Consider the following 14,508-nt stretch of genomic DNA (forward strand, 5'->3'; position numbering starts at 1 on the left):
ACCTCCCCACCTATACTCTCCTCTCCGCGTATCTTCTCCTGTATCCATTTTTGATCCACCTCCCCCTCTCCCCCTATTTATTCCAGTTCCCTCTCCCCATCCCTGTTTTCTGATGAAGGGTCTAGGCCCGAAACGTCAGCTTTTGAGCTCCTGAGATGCTGCTTGGCCTGCTGTGTTCATCCAGCTCCACACTTTGTTATCTCAGATTCTCCAGCATCTGCAGTTCCCACTATCTCTGGGGCAGTAAATGCTGCCTGGTCAACGATGCCCTCATCCCTTGAATAGTTAAGGAAGAAAAAACAGATTTAACTGCATAAGAAGTAATTGAGAGAAGATTCACACAACTCATATTTGGAATTAGGGTCTTATGAGGGAACAATGAAAAGCTTGGAGCTGTACCCATTGAGGTAAGAAGATTGAGAGTGATCTCATAGATCCCATGGGGACTGGTCAGGGTGGACACTGGGGGTGAGTTTGAGGCTGTGATGGGGTCAGAGCCAGGGACACAGCCCTTGAGAAAATGAGATTTCACCCGGGGTGGAAGACAAGTCCAGTGAGGACAGATGGGTGAGACTGTGCCTGGGTTCTCAGAAAAATTGGAAGGATCTCATTGAATGTTAAAGAAATCCTGAAAGGGAGAGACAGAGCCGATGCAGAAAGGATGTTTCCCATGTGGGGTCTGAAACCAGGGAACACAGCCTCAGAATAAAAGAAAAGCCCGCAGTCACCCCCAGGAGAGGTACCTCGACCCCCATACACCCCCCTGAGAGCTGTACCCCCCTCGCATATACCCTTATACAGACCAGGTTTCATCTGTACAGACTGGTACTCAAGATGAGTGACAGTGATAGTGAGGTAGTGAGAGGCTCACCAACAGACCTTCCCTTCCCCTTCCTCTCCCTCCCTCCCCATTCCCCCCTCTGTTACACTTACCACTGATGGGGTGCTGCAGCCCATGAAGGAGCCCAGGCTAATAGCTCTTTTCAGCATCTTCCAGAGATCCGAGGGGGGGTTCTTCAGGGAGATGACAGATTTAACCCCGCCAGTGAAATCCACCAGTGCTTCCGAAATCTGACCCATGTGCAAATCTCCGTATGATCCATACAACCTATCGCGGAGGGCAAAGAGGAACGGTGAACATTTTGTGGAATTTCTGATCTGAGCTCTGAGACCCCAAAATCTACACATTAATTTTGGAGCTGGTCATTAGGCTGGGTGACCGATGCCATGGCAGATCTCCGCCTCAAATGATCAAACTCTAGAGCATTCAGTAGCTTCCTGATGGATCGCTGAGAGCATTGGCCTCCTCAATGAAGACTGATGGGGACTGGAAGAATTGGATCTGTTACCAAAGAAAGGCAGAATTTGTCAAAGATCTTTGTCTTGCACTTATCAGGACACTTTGCAAGAATAGCAACAGAAGGAAATAAACCAATCAGAGGACAGTGCTGATTGGCCATCAAGTGGACTCTGTTTGGTTGAAGCATTGCCGTGGAGAATACACCCATTATTGCAATCCTGCAAAATGCCCTGATGAGTATAAGGCAGAAATGCTTCAACAGGTTATGTCTCTTTTCAGGAAATACAGAAGCTCTGTAACACCAAAGGACTGGACACTTGGTTAAATAGTCTGTGAAAGGAAGGGGTTTAGGGACATTGGCACTTCCAGGTGTAAATAATATACACTTTCACCAAGCTGGCACAATGACAGCATCTACAGCTTGAGCCACCTCTATCACTTTGTCCACATCAGTCATGAGCTGAGGAGAGCTGCCAGTGTTGGGATGAGATAGGAGCCATGAGCTAAAGTCCTCCTGCATTTTCCACTTTTCACATCTCAGTGACTCAAATACTAGATTCTAACAAACTAAACCTTGTCTCATTTTCGTCTCCATGTAACCACACCATGTTGAGGAGGGAAGCGCTGTTGATGTGGCTTACGTGGATTTCAGGAAGCCTTTGACAAGGTCCCACATGGAATGGTGGCCCAAAAGGCATGGATCCAAGGCGAGCTGGCAAACAGAATCCAAAGCTGGTTTACGAATCGGAGGTAGAGGGTGGTGATGGAGGGTGAGTTTTGTGATTGGAAGCGTGTGACCAGTGATGTGCCACAGGGTTCGGCGTTGGGACCAACGCTATCTGTTAAAAATTGGCGATGTTGTTGGCAGTGAAGAGAATGGTGTGAGGTTACAGTCTGATACTGATCAGCGAGTAAATTGGGCAGAGCAAAGGCAGACTGAGTTTAATCCTGATAAACGCGAGGTGATGCATTTTGGGAGGTTTAGTAAGGGAAGGATGCACACAATGAACAGGTAGGTCCCTAGGGAGTATTGAGGAACATAGGGGCTTTGGTGTACAGGCCCATAGATTCCCATAGGTGTCAGCACAGGTAGACAGGGTGGTGAGGAAGGCGAACAGGATGCTGGTAGAATATAGGAGCAAGGAAGTCTTGTTACAATTTTATAAAACATTTGTAGCCCACAGATGGAACACTGCGTGTAGTTCTGGTCACCACACTATCAGAAGGACGTGATTGTATTGGAGGGAGCGCAGAGGAGTTTCACCACTAGTTAGGAGAAGAGCCTGGATAGTCTGGGACTGTTTTCCCTGGAGCAGTGGAGGCTGAGGGTGAATCTGATTGAGATATACAGAATTATGAGAGGCGTGGATAGGGTAGACCATGAGAATCTTTTCCCCAAGGCAGATGTGTCTAAGACCAGAGGGCATTAGTTTAAAGTGAGGGGTAAGTGCTTTAGCGGGGAACCTGAGGAATTTTTTTCATTCAAAGAGAGGTAGAAATATGGAATGTGCTGCCTGAGAGAGTGATGGTGGCGGACACTCTCACAGCATTTAAGCAGCATCTGGATAAACATTTAAGATGCCAGGGCATCATAGGCTGTGGGCCAAGTACAGGTAAATGGGATCAGCGCAGTTTAGTGTTTGTAGGTTGGCACAGATGTGGTGGGCCGAAGGGCCCGCTCCTATGCTGTATGACTCGTGCTAATTGCCAATGATCAGTCAGATAGCCAGCTTTGTGTCTTTGCTGGCGCTTTGCAAGTTTAAACTATTCATCCTGAAGATTAACACTTGCTACTTTAATAAACTAATCCGCTGTGTCACACTGCCAGGCACTCTGATGTTAGTTATCTCAAAATATTTCATCGCCCTTGAGTCCCTTCCAAACTGCCTCAAATGTAAAGGCATTAGCTCACAGTAATTATACATTAATGAGTGATGGTGATGGGCATTATTCAGGGGCACACTGTGATCATACATAGAGACACAGACCGTAACAGTGGTTACTGCACTTGGAAATGTACCTTTTTAATGCGTGCCCCTACTTGTAAAAGATTGGAATCCATACGGTGTGGAAACAGGCTATTCAGCCCAATGAGTCCACACCAACCCTCCAAATCCTCTTCCCTCACCCTATCCTTATAACCCACCTAATCCCTTGAACACTATGGGCAATTTAGCAAATCTTTGGATTGTGAAAGGAGTCCGGAGCACCCGGAAGGGACCCACACAGACAGACACCCGAGGCTAGGATTGAACCGGGTCCCTGGCATTACGAGGGAGCAGCGCTAACCACTGTGCCACCTTGCTGCCCTAGTGATGCACTGGTAAAAGTTATAAATATATAAAGATTAGGGTTCAGATCTAACCTCCTGGTTACCTGGAACACAGCTTCAGTCCTATGAGGAGAGTGTGGTTTGACTGCCCACTGGCTTCAGTCACCAACGTTATGTTGAGCTCCAGTTGGCCACACTACCCTCGGCTGGCAAAGGGACCCTGATTGCCTTTCTGTCATTTCTGTCAAAAGTGGGTGGCTGCTGGGTGAGACCAGGGCCAAGGGTAGCTGCGATTCTCTCACTCCCACTTGCGTGCCAACCCCCCCACCTCCTGGGCACAGTCAGGAGAAACTGGGGTAACATGAGGGGAAGAGCTGTCATTGTGCTCCGAGCCTTGACCGTTGGCAGCGGCCATCCCTCCATGGCGCAGGGAGAGCTGCCCCTGTCACGTGAGCCCCTTCCTGCCCAGTGCCAGTCCTTCCCATGAACCATCACTTACTTAGCATAGGCCTTCTCCATCAGAGCGCACCAGAACTCATTCCAGTCACATGACCTGACAAAAATCAGCTGACCCCTTTCATCGGTGGGGAGGCGATCATCGACTACCACGTCCACCCAGTCACCGAAATGCCAGAACTGGAATCGGAGAGAAAAACACTTTTTCAGGAATGTGGAAGCTGGGAGCTGAAGGAGACCCTTCCAGCCTCTTGCATTATTCAATACAGCTGACCCTGTATCTCCACACCTTCTTCCCACGACCCTTTCAAATCTAAAAATGTAGCAAGGCCGTTCTCGGTTAAATTTCAGTGCATCGAACTCCACAGCTTTCTGTGGCCGAGAATCCCACACAATTTCACTGTCCTTTGGCCACTGAAGTGTTTCCTTATCTCGGCCTTTTAATGGCCTACCCTGTATCCCGAGGGTTTTCTCTCCCACCCAGAGGGAAACGCCCTCCCTGCACTGAGCCTGTCCAGCCCTGGGAGGATTCTTCTACACTTCAGTCAGATCCCCCTCTCATCCTTCTCAGCTCTTCGTGAACACAGTGCCCAAACAAACCACACTCTCCTCATAGGACCGTCCTGACATTACCCTGTCCTGGCATTAAACTGAGTGAACCTCTGTCGTACTTCTGCTGCGGTGTGCGTCTCCTTTTTTTGGAAATAGATAAGCGATCCTTCAGCTGTGCCTTTACATTCGGGCTATTGACTATTTCCTTCCCCATGTGTGCTATATACAAAAGGTGGCAGCCAGGCAGCCCTGGGCTGGGTTATACGCTGGACTCGAGCTTCCTCTTTCTCTACTTGGCCTCAACCTGTAGCTTTCCATTCCTTTCCCCTTCAGCGCTGAACCTGGGTTGGTTTCCCCTCAAACCATTTTGGAAAACTGAAAACAACAACATCGGTAGCTCATCTGAGCAGCCGCTTGAAGCTGGGGGACTGCGGTAGCTCAGTGAGATTCACCTCTGAGCCAGAAGGGCAGGGTATCACTTCAAACAAGCCTAGACCAGTGCAGAGCTAAGAGAAGACTGCGCAGCCAGAGCTGCTGTTTTCAGCAGATGTTGACCTGTGCTCCGTTCTCCGTGAAGCTCAGCATTATTCAGCGAAAACAGCTGGTGTCGACTTGTGGGAGCTTGGTCAGCGCAGGGACTTTCTGCTGTGTGGCAGTCACCAAATCTCAAGATTGTCTGGTCAGCTCAAAACACTTTGGGATGTCCCGGTTGTGTGAGAGTCGCTATATAAATGTTCATTTTACCATGAAACCGTAATATCTTTTATTCACCTGGGAAAGGGGGCAGCTGTTGTTACAGCCTGTATCTCACACACCAATGAAGTGTTAGGGAGGTTGAGCATGGATAAGCCCAGCCACAATGTAGCCAAGGCCAGGATTTCCTCTTCACAGGCGGGGCATTGAATCCCTACAGAGTGGGAACAGGCCATTCAGCCCACAGAGTCCACACTGACCATCTGAAGAGCATTCCACGCAGAGCTGCCCCATTCCTGCGATCCTGCATTTCCCATGGCTAACCCACCTAAGCATGGACACAATGGGCCAATCTGCATGGCCATTCTCACCCACACATCTTTGGGGTGTGGGAGGAAATCCACGCAGACATAGGGAGAATGTTCAAACTCCACAGGGTCACACAACGCTGGAATCGAACCCAGGTCCTCAGCACTGTGGAGCAGCAGGCGCTAGCCACCGAGCCACTGTGCTGCCCAGTAATCTGCTGGGGCAGTAATCCGATGGGACAGTGATCTGCTGGGACAGTAATCCAGTGGGACAGTGATCTGCTGGGACAGCTCCCTGTTTCTTAGTAGAAGCTGCCAATATGTGGATGGAGACTGATGTCTGTTGAGTTGTTATAACCTTATCTCATACAGACACTATTCCTCTCAAACTGTATTCTGCCACTGTACACCTATCGCTGTGCACCTGTTCTTGTGTAACTTGAGCACGCATGACAATAAACCTAATTCTAATTCTAGTGCCTCAAATGTTTCATTCTCCTGCTGTCCGTTCTCTTCCTCCACTCTGCTTGGAACAAAGCCTCATGGCATTTTGTCTCATTCATCCCCAGGACCTGTTGATCTGCCTCAGTATTCCTTTCATTTCTCCATTCCCCTTGCCTGTGGGAAAACATATTTACGCTTCACTCAGGCAGTGTCTTAGATGGTGGGAGCTGGCACTGACCGCTAGGGTTTCTCAATCCTAAACCTGTCTGCATCCAAGGCAACCAAGAGAAATAAACCCTGTTGGCCTTCCTGCTACAAGTGTGGCAGAGAACGCACAGTTTGCTTTCTATAAATATCTGTCATCAACGTATTGCAATTCGCCTCAGCAATAATCCTCTATTGAACAGTTTGCTCCACTGACAGATTGAAACCATTCAGAGTCACAAAGCTTGACAAAAACAGCGATTTTTATTTGTGTACTTCCATTATTTCCCAAGTTCGCACAATAGAACTCTGTAAAATAAATATCAAAGCCCTTACACGTGTGAACATTACTCTGAAATGAAAGGAATAACATACACCACGAATGGCAGTGAGTCTGCTCCATTTTCCCTGAATATCAAAGGCAATCTGTCCTGTAAATTCCACGGGAAGTGGAATTGGAGCCTATTTCCAGGGGGTTGTAGTTTAAAAATAGGAGGGACTTGTTACAACTATACAAGAAATGTTTGCAGGACCACACCCGGATTACTGTTTACAGTTTTTGTCACTGCATTTACAAAAGAATATCGTGGAGTTGGGGCAGTTCAAAAAAATCAATTAGACTGAGCCCTGGGATGAAGGGGTTGCCTTATTGAGAATCTTTCGACAAGTTAGCATTTAAATATTCAAGGCTAGAAGAAAGAGAAAAAGAAGTTGAAACGTACAAGCTTCTGAGTGGGTTTGACTGGAAAACTGTTGAGGAGAGGTTTTCACCTGTGCTGGAGTATTGAATTAGGGGTCACACAGAATTAGTTACTTATATTAAAACTAAGGCAAGGAAAGTCTCTGCGTCCAGAGCGTAGTGAACGTCTGGCAGTCTCTAGCCTAGGGAATTGTGGAGGCAGGATCTCAGAATGTGTTTAAATGGGAGATCAGCAGATTCTTGAGACATCGGGGAGTTGATGGTCACAAGGAGATGGTACAAAGAGGGGTTGAAGCCTCAGATAAAAATCAACCATGATCTTATAGGATGGCAGGGCAGGCTTGAGGGGCCGAATGGCCTGCTGCTGTTCCTATTTCTGATGTTCCTCTACTTCCTCCACCCTCTCTTCAAAGGCCTCACTCCAATTGGAAGACTTGATTTGCTGGTTCTGACCTCCACTTCCTCTGTCTCTGTCTTTTGCACGTTCTACTGCACTCTCCTTCCAGGAATGAACTCCTACGGCCTCAGCATAATCCCGTTGAAACTTGGAAATTCTCCAAGGTTGCTATAGTATTTCCTTCCTGATGTCACCAGGGCACCAGGAAATGATATCCTATAGCACCTGACTCAGTACAGTCTGCAGAGCTAAAATGAAACTTGGTCCACTTTGCGTTGGATAAACACCAATATTCCACTGGCTAGTCGGGTCACTGTATCTGCCAGGCCTCTGGTTTGCAACGATGTCTAAAGAAAAACTCATTTCTCCTCACTTATTTCCCCACCAAGTCCTGGTTCCTCAACATTTAGGAAATTTGTATCTTATCCAAAGTGAGTGATCTCACACTGCGTCAGGACGAGCTCTGCCTAAGTTTTATCAGTCTACCTTCCCTGTAAACCCTGCTCTGTAACATTTACTGTGATCGATCTTGTGTGTTCTGCCATCTTTGTAATTATGTTCTTCATCCAAGTTATTAACCTCTTAATAAAAAGCTAAGACTCCAGCAGAGATCCCAATCTGCATACATTCATTCCTACGCTCAGCCTTCAGCACCAGCTTTCAGCACGTCCAAACAATTTCTACTTTTTGCCAACACTCTCCAGGGTGGGAGGTAATAAAATGTCTTTCAGAAGCCCATGCAGATGATGCCTATAGGCCTCTTAAATTTTCTTAAAAATTCAGCAAGTCAAGCCCGAATTATTCTGCACAAGCCCACACTGACTCTCTGGCACAAGAGCGAAATATAGCAGATGCTGGAAATCTTAAATCAGAAGTTTCCAAATGAAAAGTCATTGAGCAGAATCATTAACCCTGTTTCTGCCGCCACAGATGATACCAGACGCTCGGTGGTTCCATTTGCTTTTATTTCTGACTGTACTTGACTCTTGTTCATGTTTGTTCATTGGGAGAGGTGAGGGAGTGGCAGTGCAATGGTAATGTCTCTGAGCAAGGAACCCAGAACCCTCCAGAGAGACATTCGTTCAAATTGTGGCAGGTGGTGAAGTTTGAATTAAAAGTCTGGAATTATAAACTGGTCTAATTGCATCTGTGCTAAAAATAACGCGCTCAGATGTGAAGATGGGCACAATTTGCTAAATTTGACAAATGCATAAACTGGGAGGTTTCCCAGCCGTGAGCTGGGATCCAGACCAAAGCAGATAGATGATGCTCCCTCCCAGAGGGGAGTTCGGGATCTCCAGGAGCAGATCAGCTGCCCTAGCCCCCTCCCGACCCCTCCATGTGTGGCTTCACAGAGGCCCCTGGGCACCAGCGGATGGTGGGGGAGGAGAGGCAGTGGCGCACTGGAGCGGTCTGCCTGGTTAGCACCAGAAGGCACTGACCTGTCTTGTTGCTCACCCACCCTCGGCAGCAGCACACGCCCTGCGGGCACAGCTTCAGAGCTTCCTGGAGACTGCCCGGGCACTGTCTTGAACTGGACTACAGGAGCAGGCACTGCCAAAAGATAGGCCAGCTTTGGGAAATTCACTGAGGAGCTGGACACACTGCTGATTTCTGCCGACAGCAAGCCTACCATTTCCTGAGTTGTCATCTATCTTTAACAGGCCTTCATTTCACAGAGCCATTTTCTCTCTCTCAATATATTTAAAAACCCTTACTGTTAGCATTCCTATTCGTATTGTTTTATCAGCTGATACAGGATTTTCACTTCCTCTGTCTTTGTGCAGGCTCCTTCTGTTAGTTTTGTATACACCTTGTCTCATTTGTTGGCCACGATCACCTAACTACTTTAGAGAAATTTTTACCTTACAGGAGTGAGTGCGTTCTGCGTGCAATGAAAGATCTCACTGAATCTGTCCCATGGTTTGTCGCTTTGTGTACCCATTAATAAATCGATCCTGTTTGCTGTGGTCAGTTTACAGTTCAAAAGACAGAAGGGCAGCCTCAAACCCACAGGATGGCTCCACCATTTAATAAGATTATGGTCGATCTTCCACATCGCGTCTCTGAAGGAGAGTCATATCAAACTTGAAATGTAGATAACAAAGTGTGGAGCTGGATGAACACAGCAGGCCAAGCAGCATCTCAGGGGCACAAAGGTTCTAGGCCTGAAACGTCAGCTTTTGTGCTCCTGAAATGCTGCTTGGCCTGCTGTGTTCATCCAGCTCCACACTTTGTTATCTCGGATTCTCCAGCATCTGCAGTTCCCACTATCTCTGATCCAAACTTGAAATGTAACCTCGCTTTCTATCTCAAAGGATGCTGCCAGCCTCTTGAGTTTCTGCAGCACTGTCCCGTTCCATTCCTGGGTCCCTCAATCCTGTTCCCTCCAATCTGCCTGTAGACCGATACAGATCTTTTCTGCATTTTATGTGAAACTTCGATGCTTCCTGTCAGAATGACTTCACTTCATTCTCCACTGGTCTCCATGTTAACCCTACCTACGACTCGCTCAGCTGGAGGCGGGAGACCAGAAGACTACTTCTGCCGGAATGTTGCATCCTTCTCACTTCCTTAGCTCGGAGTAAGGCCTTGCCTGCATTCCCTAGCGTGACAGCCTTTCCAGTGCTGAGGATGGTGCAGGAATGAGTATTGCTACATCAACTCCTTTCCCAAGGTCTCTGCCCTCTTGAAAGACTGTATAACATTCACCACTGCACTCTGATTGAGTGCCATCAGTGGCAGAGACTGAGCTTCGTGTCGCTGTATCCCTGAGATTCCCCAACACCCCCACCCTACACCTAACCTGCAGAGAGACAAAATTCATGGGAATAAGACATACTGCCTCAACCAGCCTGTATACTCCCAAATGGAGCTCCACGATCTGTTTCAGAGATAGTAGGAACTGCTGATGCTGGAGATTCCGAGATAACAAGGTGTAGAGCTGGATGAACACAGCAGGCCAAGCAGCATCAGAGGAGCAGGAAAGCTGAGGTTTCGGGCCTAGCCCTTCTTCAGAAAAAAGGAGCTTTCCTGCTCCTCTGATGCTGCTTGACCTGCTGTGTTCATCCAGCTCTACACCTTGTTATCTCCACTATCTGTACCTGAGCTTTCAAGTATTATGGGTTTTTAAACATGTTTCTCCCTTTGGGATATTATATAGAAACACTGGGATATGTATACAAATATATCACATAGCCACTCTGGGATATGCATACAAATATATCACATAGAAACAGTGGGATATACCTGCGGATACGTTACATTGCATCATTGAACCCCGAAAGCATGGAAGCAGGCCATTTGGCCCATCAAGTCCACTGACCATCTGAAGACCATCCCTTCCAGACGCAACCCCCTACCCTATCCCTGTAACACAGCATTTTCCATGGCTACCCACCTAGCCTACACATCCCTGAACACTAAGGGCAATTTAGCACGGCCAATCCACCTAACCTGCACGTCTTTGGACTGTGGGAGGAAACCAGAGCACCTGGAGGAAACCCACGCAGACACAGAGAGAATGTGCAAACTCCACACAGACAGTCACCTGAGTGTGGAATCAAACCCGGATCCCTGGCGCTGTGAGGCAGCAGTGAGAACCAACAATAAGATATAGCTGCAGCTATATGAGATAGAAATAATGGGTACAACTGTCGATATAGCATATTGCAACAGTAGCATGTAGCTGTAGATACATTACAGGGCAATAAAGAATATAGCTGCAATACATTACATTGAAATGGTAGGCTATAGCTGCAAACACATGACAGCAACAGTGGTTAAAGATGCTAATATATTACAGAGCAACATGGGCTGTGTGTGCAGACACATCACCCACGATACTGACCCGGAAGTGAAAAATGCCGCAATAATTTCTTTGGAAGTCTTGATTAGGTGGCACAACGTGAGCAAAAACATCTTGTTGCATTGTCAGGGAGGATAATGCAGCCAGAAACCAGCAGTTTCCTGGAGAAAAAGGAAGACCCTCATTAGTGTTAGAGACAATCTCCAAACCTCCCAAAGTGCCCAGTCTGTGCCACTCACGATCGATGCCACTGTGCAGATTAGTAATTGTTCCTAGGTTCTTACAACATGAAAGATACACCGAGTGTCGCTGGAATGGGGCGTAACCATATGAATTTGGTGAGTATGTCAGTATCCAGGAGAGTGGGCTTTGTAAATCTGCACAAAAGGGAACAGTTATAAATTAATTAATAAAAATAAACTAACTGCGACACGGTAAATGTGTGAGTGCAGGTGATGTGTTGTGACTGCAAAAGGTGAGAGATTCTGGACACCAGCTTGATCCAAGATGAACATAAGGCCATAAGATATCAGAGCTAAACTAGGACAACCAGCCCATTGAGTCTGCTGTGCAGGTCAGTGGGATCACAGCTGATGTGATAATCTTAAACTCCATGTTCCTGCTTTCTCCCCACAACCCTTGATTCCGTTACTGATTAAAAATCTGTCTAGCTCAGCCTTGAGTATATTGAATGACCCGGCCTCGCTAGGCCTCTGTGGTAAAGAATTCCATAGATTCACTCTCCTCTGAGAGACGAAATTCCTCCTCATCCCTCTCTTAAATGTGTGACCCCATACTCTGAGATTGTGCCCTCCGGTGCTAGACTCTCCCAGAAAGGGAAACAAGCTTTCCACATCTATCCTGTCAACTCTGCTAAGAATCTTAATGTGCTTCAATAAGGTCGCCTCTCATTTTGCTAAATGCTAATGAGTACAGGCCCAACCAACTCAACCTCTCCCTCCATACCTGGGGTCATCGTGGCAAACATCCTGAGAGCTGCCTCTAACACAGCATATCTGTCCTTAGATCATGGAGACAAAGCTATTCACAATAATCCAGCTGGTGTCTTGAGTAATGACATTTTTTAGCAGATCCTTGCTATGTTGCCACTTCATTCCCTTTGAAACAAAGACCAACACCTCATTTTCATTTCCTTTCACTCACTGAATGTGGACGCTTTTTGAGATTTATGCACAAGGGCTCCCAAAGCTATCCGCAGTCTTTCCCTATTTAAATAATTTTCACCTACTCTATTCTTCCTGCTGAAATGCATACCCTCACATTTTCTTCACATTATAGAGGGATGGAGCTGTACTGCACAGGAACAGACCCTTCGGTCCAACTCACCCATGCCAATCAGATATTCGAAATTAATCTGGAACATTTGTCAGCATTTGGCCCACATTCCTCTAAACCCTTCCTATTCACATACTCACCCAGATGTCTTTTAAATGTTGTAATTATACCAGCCTCCACCACTTCCTCTGGCAGCTCATTCCGCACACGCACCACCCTCTGTGTGAAAAAGTTACCTCTAGATCCCTTTTTAAACCTTTCCACTCTCACCTTAAACCTATGCCCCTCTAGTTTTGGATTCCCCTACCCTGGGGAAAAGACCTTGTCTATTCACCTTATCCAGGCCCCTCATGGTTGTATAATCCCCTACAAGGTCACGCCTCAGCTTCCGACATTCCAGGGAAAATAGCCCCAGCCTGTTCAGCCTGTCCCTGTAACTCAAACCCTCCAATCCTGGCAACATCCTTGTAAATCTTATATTCCACCTGCCCAGCTTTTCTCCGATCCACCTAACCTGTCTTTGTGCCTCTGCATAGATAACACAGAGCAGAGCTGGAGGAATGCAGCAGGCCAGGTAGCATCACTGAAGCAGGAAAGTTGGCATTTCCGTTTGGGACCCTTCTTCCTGCTCCTCTGCTGATGCCCGGCCTGTTGTGCTCCTCCAGATACACACAGAGTTATCTCTGACTCCAGCATCGGCAGTTCTTACTGTCTCTTGTCCCTGTACAGATACTTTGCATTATCTTCAGTACCAGTTGTCCAATCTGTTCTTGTGTTTTTCCACAGACATGGCAAACTTGTGTTGAGTGTTTACAGCTTGAGGAACTTTCAGTCAAATTCTATGAGCTGGAATCTAAGCCACAGATGCTGAGATGTGTCAAGGAGGGAGAGAAATACCGAGACACATTACTCCAGGAAGCAGTCACATTTCTTGGGATCTCTTGGATTTGGTCAGCAGTCTGGGTCAGGAGTGAGCGGCTGTAAGCAAGAGGTCGTGAGGGGAACCTGAGAATTGGAAAATCCCAGGCTTTTGTAACTCCTTGACAGGCTTGAGGTTCTCTCACCTCGTTTGAATGAGAGCTGTGGGAAGGATAACTTAAATGACCACGCCATCATGGGACATTCATTCACCTGGAGAAAGCCGAAAGGAGCATCGCGGTGGCAGGGGGCAGCGTACTCAGGGAGGTTCTCTGCAGCAAAGAATGCAAGCCCAGATGACAGGGTCATTCTACACAGTGTCAGGATTCAAGATATGTGGCAGTGAAGGGGGAAGGATCTAGTTATCACTGCCCATGGAAATAAAACTACAGCGTTGAATAAGAGATTCCATTTGCAATCAGGCTCTCAAAGCTACTAATCACTGGATTCTTACGTGCAAACTGGCAGAGCTTAAACAGAATTTGACAGAAATGAATGTATGGAGGAAGAGATTGAGAGAACTGGCCTCCAGCTCAGGGAGCAGTGGTACTGGTGCTGGGGAGGGTGGGATCTGGGCCCCTGTAACAGCCCACACCGGAACCATACTGTGGCTGTTCTTCTGCTGAATTGCAGATCTCGGGAAGTCAAAAGAATTTAAAACTAAATGATAGAAGAAGAGATCAAATTTGGAGTGATACGGTAAATCAAAGATCATGAATAAAGTCACAGGAAAAGGTACTCATTTGGGGAACGGAGACACAAACGGTGACAGCAGGGATAGGGAGCAGAAATTGCAACAATAAGCTAACAGACACAAGGACGAAACTAACCGATCTGTGGCTGACGAACGATTGGATTTTAGGCAAAACAGATGAACTAATTATGCAAACGGGAAGAAATGTTTGATATGACAGCAATTACAAAGACGTGGCTTCAGAATGACCTAGGATGGGGCCTGAACATGTTAGTGCACAGGCCATAGAGGAGAAACAGGAGTTGGGAAGAGATGGAGAGTGCGCTAATTAATCATGTTATAGCAAAATAGACAGTGATGACATAAGTTCAGAAAACCGGGACGTAGAAATTGTTTGGGTAGAGACAAATAATGATAAAGGCAGTGATAATGGGAACCGCAGATGCTGGAGAATCCAAGATAATGA

The 14,508-nt window shown here is 47.0% G+C and overlaps 1 protein-coding gene across 1 annotated transcript in view; it reads right to left on the minus strand.

Annotated features, from left to right (window-relative positions):
* LOC125452348 (calpain-1 catalytic subunit-like) overlaps positions 1–14,508 on the minus strand; it is a 95,903-nt gene that overhangs the window by 66,922 nt on the left and 14,473 nt on the right. Inside the window, exons 4-6 of the mRNA XM_059645687.1 lie at positions 11,177–11,295; positions 4,072–4,208; positions 934–1,108 (exon numbers count right to left, since the gene is read on the minus strand). Of these exons, the coding sequence (XP_059501670.1) occupies positions 934–1,108; positions 4,072–4,208; positions 11,177–11,295 (431 nt within the window). The remainder of the gene's footprint in view (positions 1–933; positions 1,109–4,071; positions 4,209–11,176; positions 11,296–14,508) is intronic.

The sequence above is a fragment of the Stegostoma tigrinum genome, chromosome 4 (genome assembly GCF_030684315.1).
Source record: "Stegostoma tigrinum isolate sSteTig4 chromosome 4, sSteTig4.hap1, whole genome shotgun sequence".
Taxonomy (NCBI): domain Eukaryota; kingdom Metazoa; phylum Chordata; class Chondrichthyes; order Orectolobiformes; family Stegostomatidae; genus Stegostoma; species Stegostoma tigrinum.